This window comes from Dendropsophus ebraccatus, chromosome 6, assembly GCF_027789765.1.
Source record: "Dendropsophus ebraccatus isolate aDenEbr1 chromosome 6, aDenEbr1.pat, whole genome shotgun sequence".
NCBI lineage: Eukaryota > Metazoa > Chordata > Amphibia > Anura > Hylidae > Dendropsophus > Dendropsophus ebraccatus.
In genome coordinates, this window is record NC_091459.1 from 67782750 (window position 1) to 67800351 (window position 17602).

General features: G+C 45.3%; 1 protein-coding gene across 8 annotated transcripts in view; it reads left to right on the top strand.

The window, feature by feature from the left end:
• MCF2L2 (MCF.2 cell line derived transforming sequence-like 2) overlaps positions 1-17602 on the top strand; it is a 304091-nt gene that overhangs the window by 130124 nt on the left and 156365 nt on the right. For 7 of the 8 annotated variants that reach the window (XM_069975109.1, XM_069975111.1, XM_069975106.1 and 4 more), the window contains exons 4-6: positions 5822-5912; positions 9404-9523; positions 13536-13652. In XM_069975109.1, the coding sequence (XP_069831210.1) occupies positions 5822-5912; positions 9404-9523; positions 13536-13652 (328 nt within the window). The remainder of the gene's footprint in view (positions 1-5821; positions 5913-9403; positions 9524-13535; positions 13653-17602) is intronic. The other variant, XM_069975107.1, reaches the window with a different exon arrangement.

Here is a 17602-nt window from a genome sequence, read left to right on the forward strand (position 1 = left end):
GGCGGTGGGTACCGAGGTAATAAGTGGGGGGGTTAGTGTTAGCCGTTCTACGGGTTAACACTAAGCCCTGGCTTACTAATGGACGCCATCTATTAGACGGCTTCCACTACTAAGCCAAAAATAAGTAAGAAAAACCCCACAAGAATTTTAATAAGATCTTTATTGAAATAAAACTCGCCCGAGACCCCTCGTTGACCCTTTTATTAAATAGATAAGTTAAAATCAGCTTTCTGCAGTAGTCCGGTCTTCTTTCTTCTATCTGTAAAGTAAAATAAAAAAAAGTACATTACTCACAGAGCCAATAACAGCCCTGGCATTTATTCTAGGTCACTCCCCCTAATAGTGACATAGAATAAATCCTACAGCCTCCCACCACTCAGGATGTTAGTGATTTGATTGTGGGGGTCTGCTGGAGGGGTGGGAGGCTGTAGGATTTAGTGTATGTCCCTATTAGGAGGTCCCAACAGAGGCCTTAACCTCCATAGGCCTCTGTTGGGACCCCCTAATAGGGACATACACTAAATCCTACAGCCTCCCCACCCCTCCAGCAGACCCCCACAATTAAATCACAAAGGAGCACCCCCCCCCCCCAAACAAACCCCCCCCCACCCCATCCCAGCGGTACTCACCAGCAAGATGACAGAAGAGGCACTGCTTCCTTTTAGGACGTGCTGAGCGGGTGCCTGGTGACGTCATGCACGCGGTGACGTCGGCGCGCAGGAGAGGGTGAGAGAACAGGAGCGGGGCGGAGCCAGGGGAAGCGCACAGGCAGAAGAGACAGCTGCACATCTAGCTATAGAAATGTGTGCTGCTGTCTCTCTGTCTGCAGGAGCGCCATGCCGATACACTATAGCAGGAGACGCTGGGGCAGGCGATCAGCTGTGCAAGCGCCCGGGCTGCCGGGCAGAGGGAGGAAGCTCTGCCTCTGCATACTTAGCTTTGGTTTAGTAGTCTGCAGGAGCGCCGTTAGAAAGGAGCAGGGTGCCGGGCGGCCAGCTGGAGGAACAATCGGGGCGGACAGTGATTTGTGACAGACTGTCACAAATCACTGTCCGCCCCGATCGTTCCTCCAGCTGGCCGCCCGGCACCCTGCTCCTTTCTAACGGCGCTCCTGCAGACTACTAAACCAAAGCTAAGTATGCAGAGGCAGAGCTTCCTCCCTCTGCCCGGCAGCCCGGGCGCTTGCACAGCTGATCGCCTGCCCCAGCGTCTCCTGCTATATCGGCATGCCAGCGGCGCTCCTGCAGACAGAGAGACAGCAGCACACATTTCTATAGCTAGATGTGCAGCTGTCTCTGTGTCTCCTCCCCGAGCGCCCCCCTGCCGGCCTGGAGTGATGCGCCCTGTGCAACCGCACTGGTCGCACACCCCAAAGGCCGGCCCTGATCCCACTACCAAAACCTATCTGCCATTCCATGTAAGTCCAGGCCCGGCAATAATAAATAATAGCTCAGCAGCATAGCACTGCTGAGCACAGATGCCTCCTGGACTTACCATCTCACACTCCGTATTAACCTGGGTGAGATGTACACCCCCTCGAGCACTTTTCCCGTGACATGTCCACATAGGTAATAGAGGAAAGCTTTGATTAATAGATTATAACCCAAATAACTTTTTGGGGTAAAGTTTTTTCACAATAAACTGTAGCATAGATAGGACCTTTTGATTACTTTTATAGGATTTTTGTGGGATATGATAGAACAAGAAAAAATTTTGTGATGGGACAGTGCAGTGATTGGCTCAGTCGGCTGTCACCGAGTCGGGACTGGAGATGCAGACGAGAGCACTCTGGAGGAATGAGAGCGGGTAAGCATAGCGTCTTTATTATTTTTACCTACACGGCATGGAAGTAGTTAAAGAAAGCTGCCACTACATTCTGGCAGCAGAATTAAAATCTGCTATGGGAATGCAGGGCTATAGAGGGTAATGGTAACGAGCATCACAGCGTAAAATCTGCAGCAAACTCATTACATGTGAATGTACTCTAAGGCCTCATTCACACCTTCAGTAATTTTTCTGGACCACAAAACCTCACGCTTTTTTTACACCGAGGTCCGTATAAATTCATCCGTGTTTGCATCCGTTTCCATTTCCGTAAAATGTGAATAGTACTAGTTTGCATATATTTGATCCGTGTTTTTTACGGACATCACGGATGTGACATCTGTGAAAAACACGGATCCCATAGACTTCTATTGGTAATCTGTACCGCAATCACAATCTGCACTAGAGCATGTCCTTTTTTTTTTTACGGAACGGATTACGGATCAAAATTAACACGGACTGTGCTCTAAGTTGAACAGTGATTACGGATCCGGAAAAACTGACAACTTTACTGAACGTGTGAATAAGGCCTAAATGTGCAATTTTTTAAACTTTTTTCCTCGCATTCTTTAATAGAAATCCTTGAATCACATGTTCAAAGAATCAAACCATGCAAAAAGTATGTGGGAAGAAAGCCATATTTTTCTTTATCTAACACTACCACTACCCCCGTCTTTGATCAGTAGAAGACTACGTCATCCATATCCAAACAGCCGTGTTTTTCAAAACCTGGACAACCCCTTTAACATGTCTATACAGTACAAAGAACGCAATACACAACATAGCCATATTTGCAGTGTTTCCTGAAACTATTCTTATAATTGGTTAGCATAACCATGACGAATCACAGTTCAGTTTTGTGTAAGGCGGCTACGTGACAGTCCCAAGGGGTTCTTGCACATTTCACTATTACCCCATTTCATCCTCCTTACAGATTGTATCATGATGATAATCAGCTGATCTCCAGTTCCAGCTTCCTATTACGGCATATGGACAGGGGCTTTCCTGATGGGACTGGATATGGTAGTGCTTGTCTGAAATCCTGTGACTGAATAAGTAGTACAATTGATGGACTTTATATAAATTATATAGCACAAGCTCTTGAAATTAGGGATACTGCTTGAAAGCATTAGTTTTTATGTAGCTATTTTGCTGGCTAGGATTCAGAATGATTTCTCATTATGTCTAATAGTAAGTGATCCCTGCATCATATATCCTCTTATGCCTAATTTGCATCACATTTCTTTTTTTGTCATGGTGTTTTTATTATTTTTTTGTTCTCCTTTGAGTCACTGTGTACAAAGCAGTTTTGTCATTAAGGTATATTATACAAATGTATATTGTTACTGACTCCTTGTGTCACACATTGTATGACTATTTGCATAACTGTCTGCTTCAGAAATTTTATGGGTTTATGAAAAAATGCACCGGTATTAGGAATACACATGTTAGCACATGTTAGTTAGTATTGCCCGGCCTGCCAGTATGCCAAAATGGTCAAATCTAAAGATGAGCGAAACTACATTAAGGGTAGCATCACACGTAACAGCATCACAGCGGATTTCACGCTGCAAGTTCACAGTGAAATCTGCTATGATTCCTATCCTGTCAGTTTCAATAGGATTACATACTCGCAGCGGAATTGTCATCCTGCTGCAAGTATGTAAGCAGCAGCCCCCTTAACCCCCCGCGGCCCGGTGCATACATTACCCGGTCCCGGAGTCCTTACATCCTGCTTACACTGATTGGCTGAGCGGGATGTCCAGACACCGGGAGGGGGGTTAAGGGGGCTGCTGCTTACATACTTGCAGCAAGATGACCATTCCACTGCGAGTATGTAATCCTTTTAAAACTGACAGGAGAGGAATCGCAGCGGATTTTGCTGCAGAACTTGCAGCGTGAAATCCACTGCGATTCCGTTGAGTGTGAACCCACCCTAAGTTTGGTTTTATGAAACGCTAAGCACTCCTCATTTGACTCCCGATGGCTGGAGAAGATGCATGGAAACCATCTATAAAGCCTATGGCAACACCCAGTTGGCTATTGAGTCATCCATTTCTAGTGGGAATATCAGCAAATTAAACTATTAAGAATTGTTAATTCTTCGGGAATACAAGTATTTACTAAAATACTTCTATTTTACATGTAACTTATGAGACATGGTGAACTGAGTTAAAACAAACAAACAAAAAAAGGCGTAATTGTGTTTTTTCCATCCCATCCCATTAATATTTCTTTTGTTTGTCAATACCATTTGTGGTACTATAAATTGTACCATAAATATAAAGATTTCTGCATTAAACTGCCACGCATTAGTGTTGATGACTGTGTTTCCTTTGTGCAGCTATAAAGCTGTGTACATATGCCATCTGGATATTTACACTTATTTCTATATTGGTATTTGGTAACAATAAGTCCAAGTGTAATAAACATTTACAAGCACACCATTTCGTCTGTCAACAAACAAATCATACTACCACACCTTGATTGACAGTGACTGTGTTACTGTTTCTGCATTGTCAGTGGCAACACCAAAAATTCTGTTTTTCAAACTTCTGTTCCTGTATCAATCCTGGATGTGAAACAGAAGAAGGCGGCCAGCTATCCACCTGCACCCAACCACTCCGCACCAGCCCCCACCGTAACTGAATATAGATAAGCTCCCAATAATTCAGGTGGGCTCAGCGATGCAGTGAATCAATTCTTCTTTATTTAGTGATCCATAATAACTTTGGAGGACCATTAAAACTGATTAATGCTAACACGTTTCTGGTGCATGCTTACCCTACTCATGTCTGCTGGTTTAGCCATATGTGTGAAGATTTATACCAAAGCATTTGGTGACATCATTCTGTATACATCATTAGCATAAAAACACATGTGTATTACTAATAACAGAATTAAAGCTAAAAAGAGTTGTCATACAATAGATCCCTAGTCATAACAATGATGCTGTGTATCAGTAGTGTAGTAGAAGCTCTCTGTGTAGATTTACCCCGTTGGGCACAATTGTGGAATGGAAGATCCAATACAATAGAAGATCCAATATGCTTCTCTGTCCCATAATTTGCGCCTGATCTCAGTGTGATTTACTCCACTGCATAAGCTCTAAATGCATTTACCTCTATGAACCATAGTAAAATGCGCCAGATAGGTTACAAATGCCTGTGTGACCGACGCTGTATATGTGTTCCACGATGTGAATCTTAAGCCTCCTGGTGGTGCAACCAGTGTACATTTTTTTGCACTCAATACAATGTAGCACATAAACTATGTAGCACTATTACATTGAGAGAACTTTTGGTTTGGAGCTCCTTACTGCCATTGCTATTTTTAAAATGGTGCGAAAATGAGCAAATGCAGCATGGATGTTGCCTACAGTACATTCTAAAAAAAACCCCAAAAAAACATTATTCAGCCATGTGCTTGAGCAGTTTTATTGGGTTTTCGTTGTTATTATGGGTCATTAAATAAAGAATTCATTTACTGCTTCTCTGAGCCCACCTGATCCATTGAGATCAGTTTTGGATACCAGAACAGCTGATGTCTATGTTCCTGTTCCTCTTGGGTTCTAGCAGATTCATGGTGCGTTTACACAGACAGATTGGTCTGACAGATTTTTGAAGCCAAAGCTTTTTTTTTCAAATCAACTAGTGCCAGAAACTGCCAGAGATTTGTAATTTACTTCTATTAAAGAGTTTTTCTTCTATTTAGAGAGGTTTTCTATGGGGATTTGCTACTGGACAGTTCCTGACATGGACAGAGGTGGCAGCAGAGAGCACTGTGTTAGACTGGAGAAAATACATCACCTCCTGCAGGACATACATCACCTGAGAAGTACTAGAAGACTGAAGATTTTTTAATAGAAGTAATTTACAAATCTCTGGCACTTTCTGGCACCAGTTAATTTGAAAGAAAAATTATTTTGGTGAACAACCCCTTCAAATGCTCCAAACTCCTTCATCCATGAAACTTGTTTTTCTTCTCTTTTTTCTAGTCTTGAAGCTGCCAGCATTGGGTTTATCATTATTATAGACAGACGGAAGGATAAGTGGAGCTCGGTAAAAGCATCACTCACTCGTATAGCTGTAAGTTCCCAAGCTGTCTCTAGTTCTTGTCTCATAAGCACGTACAGTATTCCTTGTAAGATCAAAACATTGCCTAAACATTGAGGTTTTTTTGTTCTCAAACCTCTTTACCCAATATCCATGTTACTTGATTTTAAGAAGAGTTATTAGTAATGTATTACACTGGAAATAAGGAAACTCAGCATAATACTTCCCATATTGGGCACTAAAATGGCTGAAACACCTGTATAAAACCTGCATAAAATGCCCAACACAATCACAGATAGAATTCCTTGAGAGGGTTACTTTCCAGGAGTTCCAAAAATACAACCTTAATGGCTTTGGAGACTTAAAACGACTCTGTACTCACAATCACACCCCCAAACCGCTTGTACCTTCGGATAGTGGCTTTTAATCCAAAATCTGTCCTGGGGTCCTTTCAGCAAGTGATGCAGCTATTGTCCTAAAAAAACAACTTTTAAACGCAGCCCTGTGTCAAATTGGTGTGGCCTGGCCTACAGTGTGTGTCCACCCTAGGATTGCAATGCCTACCTGCCCTCCTCATCACTAGGAAAGCCCCTGGGCAGGATTTTTCCTATTCCTCACTTGAACACTGCCCAGTTGTCTTAAAGGGGAACTCCAGGTAGAGGTTAAAAAAATGAAACTTCTGCAGAAGCATAAAGCATTACTTACCTATCTATTCCATTTTTGAAACTGCCCAAAATCCATTTGTTTTGGGGGTTGTTTGTTTTGTTTTGTGTTTCTGCACTTCCTGGTTTATCAGTTGTACACAGTACTACAGGTTCCAGAATGCAATGCTTTCCCTCAGCTGTTCATCACAGTTCTCCACCCTGCCTATTCCCCGCCCAAATCTATTGCAGAACATCTAGGCTGTGTTCACACATTGCAGTTTCATTGTGTTACTGAATTATTTGCAGTAATTTATGATTTCATTGTTGTCCCATTCACACAGCTCGCTGTATTCTCTACCTGTAACACCACACAGCACGCTGTGTTCTCTACCTGTAACACCACACAGCACACTGTATTCTCTACCTGTAACACCACACAGCACACTGTATTCTCTACCTGTAACACCACACAGCACGCTGTATTCTCTACCTGTAACACCACACAGCACGCTGTGTTCTCTACCTGTAACACCACACAGCACACTGTATTCTCTACCTGTAACACCACACAGCACACTGTATTCTCTACCTGTAACACCACACAGCACGCTGTATTCTCTACCTGTAACACCACACAGCACGCTGTATTCTCTACCTGTAACACCACACAGCACGCTGTATTCTCTACCTGTAACCACACAGCACGCTGAATTCTCTACCTGTAACACCATAAAGCACGCTGTATTCTCTACCTGTAACACCACACCGTATTCTCTACCTGTAACACCACACAGCACGCTGTATTCTCTACCTGTAACACCACACAGCACGCTGTATTCTCTACCTGTAACACCACACAGCACGCTGTATTCTCTACCTGTAACACCACACAGCACGCTGTATTCTCTACCTGTAACACCACACAGCATGCTGTATTCTCTACCTGTAACACCACACAGCATGCTGTATTCTCTACCTGTAACACCACACAGCACGCTGTATTCTCTACCTGTAACACCACACAGCACGCTGTATTCTCTACCTGTAATACCACACAGCACGCTGTATTCTCTACCTGTAACACCACACAGCACGCTGTATTCTCTACCTGTAACACCACACAGCACGCTGTATTCTCCACCTGTAACACCACACAGTACACTGTATTCTATACCTGTAACACCACACAGCACGCTGTATTCTCTACCTGTAACACCACACCGTATTCTCTACCTGTAACACCTCACAGCGTGCTGTATTCTCTACCTGTAACACCACACAGCACACTGTATTCTCTACCTGTAACACCACACAGCACACTGTATTCTCTACATGTAATCTGGGTTCACACTACGCATATTTCAGTCAGTATTGTGGTCCTCATATTGCAACCAAAACCAGGAGTGGATTAAAAACGCAGAAAGGCTCTGTCCACACAATGTTGAAATTGAGTGGATGGCCGCCATATAACAGTAAATAACCGCCATTATTTCAATATAACAGCCGTTGTTTTAAAATAACAGGAAATATTTGCCATTAAATGGCGGCCATCCACTCAATTTCAACATTGTGTGAACAGATCCTGTCTGTGTTTTCAATCCACTCCTGGTTGTGGTTGCATTATGAGGACCACAATACTGACTGAAATATACGTAGTGTGAACCCAGCCTAACGCTGATATTGGATTAAAGTAAAGAACTTTTTGAATTTTTTTTCTTTTCATTACCACGCACATATTGTGATCAAGCATCTGTTATCTTTGAAGTTGAGCCCCACAATAAGGCTCTGATCCTCTCTGCCGTTTAGCATCATTTACTTGTGTTACCGCATCATTTTTGTGAATACGCTGCAGTACTGCAATGACACTCCAACATGTGTGAACACAGCCCGAATTTTACTGCACACTTCTGCACAATTAGAGAAATCAGTTCAACACCTGCTTCTGGCTGGTCAGAGATGGTGAATCACTCAGGGGATTGGGGAATCCAGCCAAGCCTCCTGTGACATCACGCCCTGCCCCGTGTCTGCATCATCAGCCTGTTCTCAACAAACACACACAATGTGAGACAGAGGCATGGAATATTTGTCTCCTAAAAGGAGATAGCAGAAGGAGCAGAAGATAATGTGGATTTGCACAGAGGCCATTTTTTTTCTCTTCCTGGATTTCTAATAGCTACCAGTGTGGCAGAACTGTACAGATACGGTAATACATTGTATAGACAGAATTAGATAGTTAATATATTTAACTTTTAATGTACTTTTAATAGAAAACAAGTTTTTCTTATCCGGAGTTCCCCTTTAACGATCCAGCTCATGTGCAGTGTTCACACAGGTGATGAATATGAGAAATTGTTCTTGGGGCATGCCTAATGATGAGGAGAGCGGAGAGGAGGGATCGAGAGGTGTTGCAAGCCTAGGGCATAGACACTCTAGGCCACACCAATTTGACACAGGGCTGCAAGTTTAAAAGTTGTTTTTTGGTACAAGTGGTTTGGGGGGTCAGACTGTGGGTACAGAGTTGCTTTAATATAGATTTCTGATACTGGGACTGGCATATAACATAAAAACTCCTCCCTGGACTCAATGTCATTACAGCTCACCAATGATTGTAGTGATTTCTATAAAGCGTGGGACAAAGCTCACATTTTCCATATATTATGCAGAAATATATAATAAAATTGTACTGTATTATATTTACATTGCTGTCTGGTAAAGAAAACTAAACAGTTACTGTATGTGACATCCCAGTGCTATAGACAACACTGTATGATAACTATTTAATACCATAGGCTATGTAGTGGTGGCAGTTTTACCCATGTGTTTCTAACACATTCATATTTTACTATGAGATCTATTAATAACTATTCTCATTTTTCTTAGGGAGCCTTCCCCGGGAATCTGCAGTTGGTGTTTATTTTACGCCCATCTCGGTTCATACAGAGGACTATTGCGGACATTGGGATTAAACTCTACAGAGATGACTTTAAAATGAAGGTACCGGTAAGCGTGTATTTTCATCTTGTGCTCACCTGCATGTACTCACGTCATATCATATCACCTTGTGTCACCTGTTGTTACTTGTTGAAGAAATGTCTGCATTCTCCTCTGGGCATATTTTACAAGTTCCGCTGTGTGCTGTTATTATGTTTGACCCCATCAACACATTTTCCATGATATAAGGATTAGAATGTGTCACAAACAATGTTTCCAGATATTTTTTTACAAAGCAACTAAGGCTACGTTCACATTAGCGTTTGACCATCCGGCACCATTCAGTCTACCTTTTCCGTTTTAGAGTAGGCAAAACGGAAACTGTCGGATCCGTTAAAATCCCCATAGATTACCATGCTATTTTAGTGTGCTCCGTTTGCCCTAATTGTGCTCCGTTTGCATGCAATCCGTTCAAGATCCGTTTTTTTGAACGGAAGAAAAAAGTGTTTGCAGTATTTTTCTTTCCGCTTAAAAAAACGGATCACGAACGGAAAGTGCACTTCCGTTTTTTTTTTACATTGAAGTCAATGAGGACGGATCTAAAACGGAAGGTATTTCCTTTCACATCCGTTTTTTTCCATCCGTTTTTGCACCGAGCATGCGCAGAAGCAGCAAGAAACCAAAGAACAAAAATAAACGGATAGAAAAACGGATGCTGACTGATGAAAACGGATGCAAACTGATGTACAAAAGTCAGTTTTTTAAGCCAAAATACAAATGGACCATTAAAAAAAGATGAACATTTTGCAATCAGTTTGCATCAGTCTGCTCATCAGTTTATGCTCATCCGTTTAATTAATATAAACGGATCCGTTAGAAACAAAGAAAAACGCTAGTGTGGCCGAGCCCTAAAAAGCAAACGGACCAGCACACAAGTAGAAAACTGCAGTGCAAATACTGCAGACAAGAGGTTTTGTCCATTTTACCCATGTTGAAAACATCTAGCTATGGATTTTGTATTTTCTCCCCATGTTTGTGTTGATTTCAATATTCCCCCTCTACACACACACACATACTATACACCCCCTCTACTCCACTCTAAAAAGGTCATAGGTGATTTAAGACCTATGAACCAGGCCCTTATATGCGAGTTATGGATAGGGAAATGATATTGTGAGGTTAGAAAACATGAATTTATGCCAATGGTAAAAGTCTATGTCAACAAAGATCTGTAAATCCTTTGGAAATACAGAAGATTCTCAGGAAAATATGCATCCTCCAGCTGCTTTCTTCTCTCTCTCGCCTTTCAAAATACATTCATACTGTATATGTTTGGCATACAGCTATTTGAAATATATGGCCAGCTTAAAATGGATTCCAAGGCTTAAATGAAAATGGTCTGTCTTAATGGTGCGTTTACACAGACAGATTTATCTGACAGATTTTTTTAAGCCAAATCCAGGAACACACTATAAACAGGGAACAGGTCATAAAGAAAACACTGAGATTTCTCCTCTTCTCACAGCCATTCCTGGCTTTGGCTTCAGAAATCTGTCAGATAAATCTGTCTGTGTAAATGCAACATAATGATGCGTTTACACGTAACAATTATCGTGCGAATTTGCGCGATAACGATCGAATTCGAACGATAATCGTAAGTGTAAACGCAGCGAACGATCAAACGACGAACGAGAAATCATTCATTTTGATCTTTCAACATGTTCTCAAATTGTCGTTCGTCGTTCACAGAAAATTCGCAGATCATTCCGTGTAAACAGTCGTTCGCCAATTTAACCAATGTGTGAGATAGGCTTAAGCGATCGCAAAACGATTTTCCGTATGATATAATGTACCGTCTAAACGCTGATCGTTATGAAAAAAAAATCGTTACTCCGACATCGTTAATCGTACAACCGGGCCAATTATCATTTTGTGTAAACGCACCATAAGGATAGGCCATCAATCACTGGGAGTCTGGGAGCCAACACCTGGCACCCTTGCTGATCAGCTGTTTGGGAGAACGTCAGCACCTGAACTACACAGAGAACAGGACCAGAAGCCGTGGTGTCAGGTTACTGCATCTCCTCTCCCATTCAATTTAGTGGGAGCTGAACTGAAGTAACCTGCCCCACTTACTCTGCAGTGCACATTCCACAGCTCTTCCAAACAGCTGATTTTTGGGAGTGTCAGGTATTGGCGACCCAATGATTACAGATTGATGTCCTATCCTGAGGGCCCATTTACACAGAAAGATTATCTGACAGATTATCTGACAAAGATTTGAACCCAAAACCAGAAACAGACTTTAAACAGGGAACAGATCATAAAGGAAAGCCTGAGATTCCTCCTCTTTTCAAATCCATTCCTGGCTTTGGCTTCAAATCTTTGGCAGATAATCTGTCAGATAATCCTTCTGTGTAAATGGGCCCTGAGCATAAGCCATCAATCATGTCAACCCAGAAACCCTCTTAAGGTTACAAACCCACTTGCCGGATCTGCAGCGAGTCTCCATGCTGCGTTTTTGCAGCGAGACTCGCTGCAGATCCCGGCCCTATACTTTTAATGGCAGACAAACACGCAGCAGGGATGTACATCCCAGCTGCGAGTTTGTCTGCAGCCTACCCCATTAACCTCCCGGCCGCCGGAGCTGATACTTCACCTGATCCCGGCTCCGGCGGTTCCCGATGTCTTCTTCAGCAAGCCGGAGCGGGGACCAGGTGAAGTATATGCCCCGGCCGCCCGATGCCCCCCCCCCCCCCCCCCGCAGCCCCGGCCGCCCGATGACAGCCCCCCCCCCCCCCGCAGCCCCGGCCGCCCGATAGCCCCCCCCCCGCAGCCCCGATCGCGCACACGACCCCCCGCAGCCCCGGCCGCCCGATCGCCCCCCCCGCAGCCTCGATCGCACACACGCCCCCGGCCGGGGCTGCGGGGGGGCGATCGGGCGGCCGGGGCTGCGGGGGGGGCGTGTGGGCGACCGGGCGGCCGGGGCTGCGGGGGGGCGTGTGGGCGATCGGGGCTGCAGGGGCCGATCGGGCGGCCGGGGCTGCGGGGGGCGATCGGGCGGCCGGGGCTGCGGGCGGCTGGCTGGAGCATATACTTCACCTGGTCCCTGCTCCGGCTTGCTGAAGACATCGGGAACCGCCGGAGCTGGGATCAGGTGAAGTATCAGCTCCGGCGGACGGGGGGTTAATGGGGCGGGCTGCAGACAAACTCGCAGCAGGGATGTACATCCCTGCTGCGTGTTTGTCTGCCATTAAAAGTATAGGGCCGGGATCTGCAGCGAGTCTCGCTGCAAAAACGCAGCATGGAGACTCGCTGCAGACCCGCCAAGTGGGTTTGTACCCTTAAATATAACTAGTCAACAAATAATGTTACCTTTACACCAATAAATGACTAATAACCACTGCAAGACAAACTATAGTGACTAGATTCACTAAAGCAGAATTTATTATCTGAACCGCTATAGATCCAGCGTTCTGTGGGGAATTCTCATCAGTTTCATAGAACCAGAAAAAGAATTTTTGTAAGTACAGATGGACATGTAGGTTGACCAAATATGTCTACCACTATAAGGCCATGTTCACATGGCGTATAACAGTGGCCATTCTGTGACCCGGCCGGATCACAGAACAGCCGGTGTTACTGATGATCTTCACTACTAATGAATTCGGATGCAGGCTCATCAGTGTGCGCCCGCATGTGAATTCCCCACTGCACACAATGAAGCGTGTGGCCGGAGCTGCACGCTCCATTGTGTGAACTGACAGGTTCTCTGCGTCCTTTATTCTCTGCGTCCGCTTTCTTGTTTGCAGTTAGATAAGGACGCATTTGATGGACCATTTGGTTTAAGTGGCTAGCACTTTTGCCTTGCAGCACTGAGATCCAAGGTTGTGATCTGAGACAACTCCAGCGTTGGGTTTACATCTGACTCAAAATCTAGATTTTTCACCTTTATCATTTCCGTATGCTTTTGTCTCTCGTTTGGTGATTGTCCACATACATAGATGTGAGCAAATACTAATGTGAGATGTTCACTAAATTCATTTCCAATAATAATTAATTTTTATTTGTTGAATTACAGATTATTATGATAAATTCTGTTTCGGATCTTCATGGATACATTGACAAAAGTCAGTTAACCAGTGAACTAGGAGGTACCTTGGAATACAGCCATGGTCAATGGATACAGCATAGAACAGTAAGTTATAATTAACAATGAATGTTGGCAGGCCATGGCTATTTCTAGATGAGACACTTGATTACATTTTTTGGCAATACAAATACTGTACATATATTTGTACCATATGACAGCAACATTGTAAGGAGCTGTAACACAACGGTCATTGAAGTGAATGAGTACTTCTGTATGCCAGGACTTAAAGTATACATTACATACCGGGGCGTAACTAGGAATCATGGGGCCCCATAGCAAAAGAAACTGTATGGGCCCCCCCAACATACTCAACTGGCTAAGTGCAGTCCCGAAACGTGTCAATCATGTGCTAGGGAGCTGGGAGAGGTTAGTATGTGTATGAGGGGCTCTTGTGACTGGAGGTACACAGCTGCCTCCGGCCACAAGAGAGACCCACAGTGCTGTGTGACGTGTTGTGAGACCATGAAGGCCGACCACACTTCACTGGAGCCACTGCCTCTAATATGTATATAATATCCTCATGTATACCCCTCTATACATTTCTATCTATCTATATATATGTTAGAGGTATATATAAAGGTATTAAATACATATTAGAGGGATTTGAAATACTTGTGCAAGCTGGTGCCTTTATGTGCAGATCCTCGATGTGTAGCTCCTCCGCTGTGAGACAATGACCCCGGGAAGGGGGGTGGGGTTGTAGGTCGCTCTAAAACGCTATGGTGCTGGCCTGGGGGAGTGGCGCAGTGGTGCTGTTCCCCTGCAGATGCGGGCAGCTCCAAAACGCTATGACAGGTCGCTATGACACAATGTTCCCTTCACACGTGTTTACAATACATGTGCTTTCAATATGGTCTAGTACGCCAGCATACATTCTGTTTACATTCCGAGTACCCACATGGCCGCTAGGGTACCACGCTACAGTCTCCCCTTCATGTACTGTGTCAACGTATTGTGTTGCAGAACTACATTTCCCATTGCGATGTGATGTAGTCCTGTATATTACCACACACACACCATGCTGGGAGATGTAGTCCTGTATATTACCACACACACACCATGCTGGGAGATGTAGTCCTGTATATTACCACACACACACCATGCTGGGAGATGTAGTCCTGTATATTACCCCACACAGCATACTGGGATATGTAGTCTTGTATATTACCACACACACAGCATGCTGGGAGATGTAGTCCTGTATATTACCACACACACACAGCATGCTGGGAGATGTAGTCCTGTATATTACCACACACACACAGCATGCTGGGAGATGTAGTCCTGTATATTACCACACACACACAGCATGCTGGGAGATGTAGTCCTGCATATTACCACACACACAGCATGCTGGGAGATGTAGTCCTGTATATTACCACACACACAGCATGCTGGGAGATGTAGTCCTGTATATTACCACACACACAGCATGCTGGGAGATATAGTCCTGTATATTACCACACACACAGCATGCTGGGAGATGAAGTCCTGTATATTACCACACACACAGCATGCTGGGAGATGTAGTCCTGTATATTACCACACACACACAGCATGCTGGGAGATGTGGTTCTACTGTGCCACTGCTTTCCCCCCTCCTATACTGTGTTATCCTATTGCAGAACTACAAATCCCATTATGAACTGCCAATAGGGCTTGATGGGGGTTGTAGTTCTGCAACCTGGAGGTCCACAGGCTGCAGAACTACAACTCCCACCATGGACTGTTAGTAGGACATGGTGGGGGTAATCTTACCTGCCCTGGTTCCTGATCTGGCTGCCTTCCATTCGTCTTCTCTGTGCTCCAGGAGGGAAGTGAAGATGATGAGATGGGTGCAGGCATCGCCACTGGGGGGTGAATGGTGGCCCTGGAACACTTTGCTGGGTGGGAGGGGAGGGCAGCCTGGAACACCGTATGGGGGAGGGGCACCTGCTCTGACACAGTGTGCGGGCGGCCTGAAACATTGTGCGGGGGATGGGGAGGGGCACCTGCTCTAACACAGTGTGCGGGGGGCCTGAAACACTGTGCGGGGGATGGGGGAGGGGCACCTGCTCTAACAAAGTGTGTGGGGATGAGAGGAGTGTGAGGGCAGCCTGAGGGTGGGGTGGGGCAGGGTTGCGATCGGGCTGCTCTCACACTGTGGGGGGCGGGCAGCCAAGGGCTACTGTTTGGGGGAGGTTTGGCAGGGGGTTGCTGGGCCCACTCTGAGTGCGGGTGGGCAAAGGGGGTGGATAGCGGGCAGCTCTGGGACACTCTGACACGCTCTCTGGGGGCACCCTGAGAGCTCAAACAGGGGATGTGGCACAGCTGCTCCAACATCCTCCTCCATTAGTGCGTCTGCCTGTGACTATGACTCCGCCCCCCTGCAAGTGTACGGCAGAGCGAAGGGGACCTGCATTTGGACGTACACTGACGTTGGGGGAGGGGGACAGTACGGCAGCGGTGGGGCGTACAGTGTCTTTTGGAGCAGCAACAGGTGCCGAGAGGCCGGGCAGGGCCGGGACAGAACACACATTCAGTTTCTCCCCTGACCTGCTGACCGGGCCCCTTGATGTGGCGGGCCCTGTAGCAGCGGCTACGGCTGCTATGGCGGTAGTTCCGCCACTGATTACATATAAAAGCATTATTCAGTTGTGCACAGCATCCCTACAACTTTGCATAAGGGTGCCTTCACACCTACCGACTCGCAGCGTTAATAACGCTGCGAGTCGGCTAGGTCCTGGCAGATCACTGTCAGTACATACACGCAGCAGTCTGAACGACCGCTGCGTGTATGTAAATCTGCCGGCCACTTAACCCCTTCTGATGCCGGCTGCCTCCCGCTCCGCTCTGTATACATACCTCCTCGCTCCACGGGGTCCCAGCGTCCTGCTCTTGCGCCCGGCCAATCAGTGTTTTGCCCTGCCGCAGCCACTGATTGGCCGGGTGGGAGAGCAGGACGCCGGGACCCCGTGGAGCGAGGAGGTAATGTATACAGAGCTGAGCGGGAGGCGGCCGGCCGGCATCAGAAGAGGTTAAGCAGCCGGCAGATTTACATACACGCAGCGGTCGTTCAGACCGCTGCGTGTATGTAATGACAGTGATCTGCCAGGACCTAGCCGACTCGCAGCGTTATTAACGCTGCGAGTCGGTAGGTGTGAAGGCACCCTAAGGGTACAAACCCACTTGAGGTATTTGCTGCGTGAATCAGTCTTAAAAATAAGCAGGCAAAACACAGGTTGGCTTTATACGATTGTTCTGCGTTAAAATACGCAATTGCGTATTTTTGAAGCGTGAAGCTTGTTGTTAGCAAAGCATCAGTTGTTAACAATCTGTGTGAAAAACGCATGTAGCTTCATGCTTCAAAAATACGCAATTGCGTATTTTAACACAGAACAATTGTATAAAGCCAACCTGAGTTTTGCCTGCTTATTTTTAAGACTGATTCACGCAGCAAATACGTCAAGTGGGTTTGTACCCTAATACTCTCTTCTGTGTCAAGGTATTATATAATGTCTTTCTCTCTGGGCAGAATATGAGTAGGCTCAGTAAGGATGTTTCCCTGTCTTTTGGTTAATAGAACAGACAGGACCATGGACTAAAGACACCGGGCTGCAAGGCCTAGCGTTTTTTTTCTACCATAGACTTCAATGGGATTGTTCTGGTTATCTCAAAAACACCATTGCTGTGCATATGGCATTTATTCTCTGGTGTTTTTGTCACCTTTTGTGGTCCAGCAACTAGGTCATGTGATGGCAGAGGGAAAAAAATCCAGCACACAAATACACCTAAACCACCTAAAAAAGATCATTCACAACGCCAGAAAAAATGCGAATGCATGAAAAAAACGCATAGGCAGTTCTTCTGGTGTTTTTTTTTGGAGGCCTAGAAAACACCACACAAAGAGGAGAGGGCACCCTGATGGAAAGAGACTTTACGTGTCACATGAAGCTGTAAAAAGTAACCTCAAAAAGCTGATATACATACCACGACAGAAACATGAGCAAACGAAA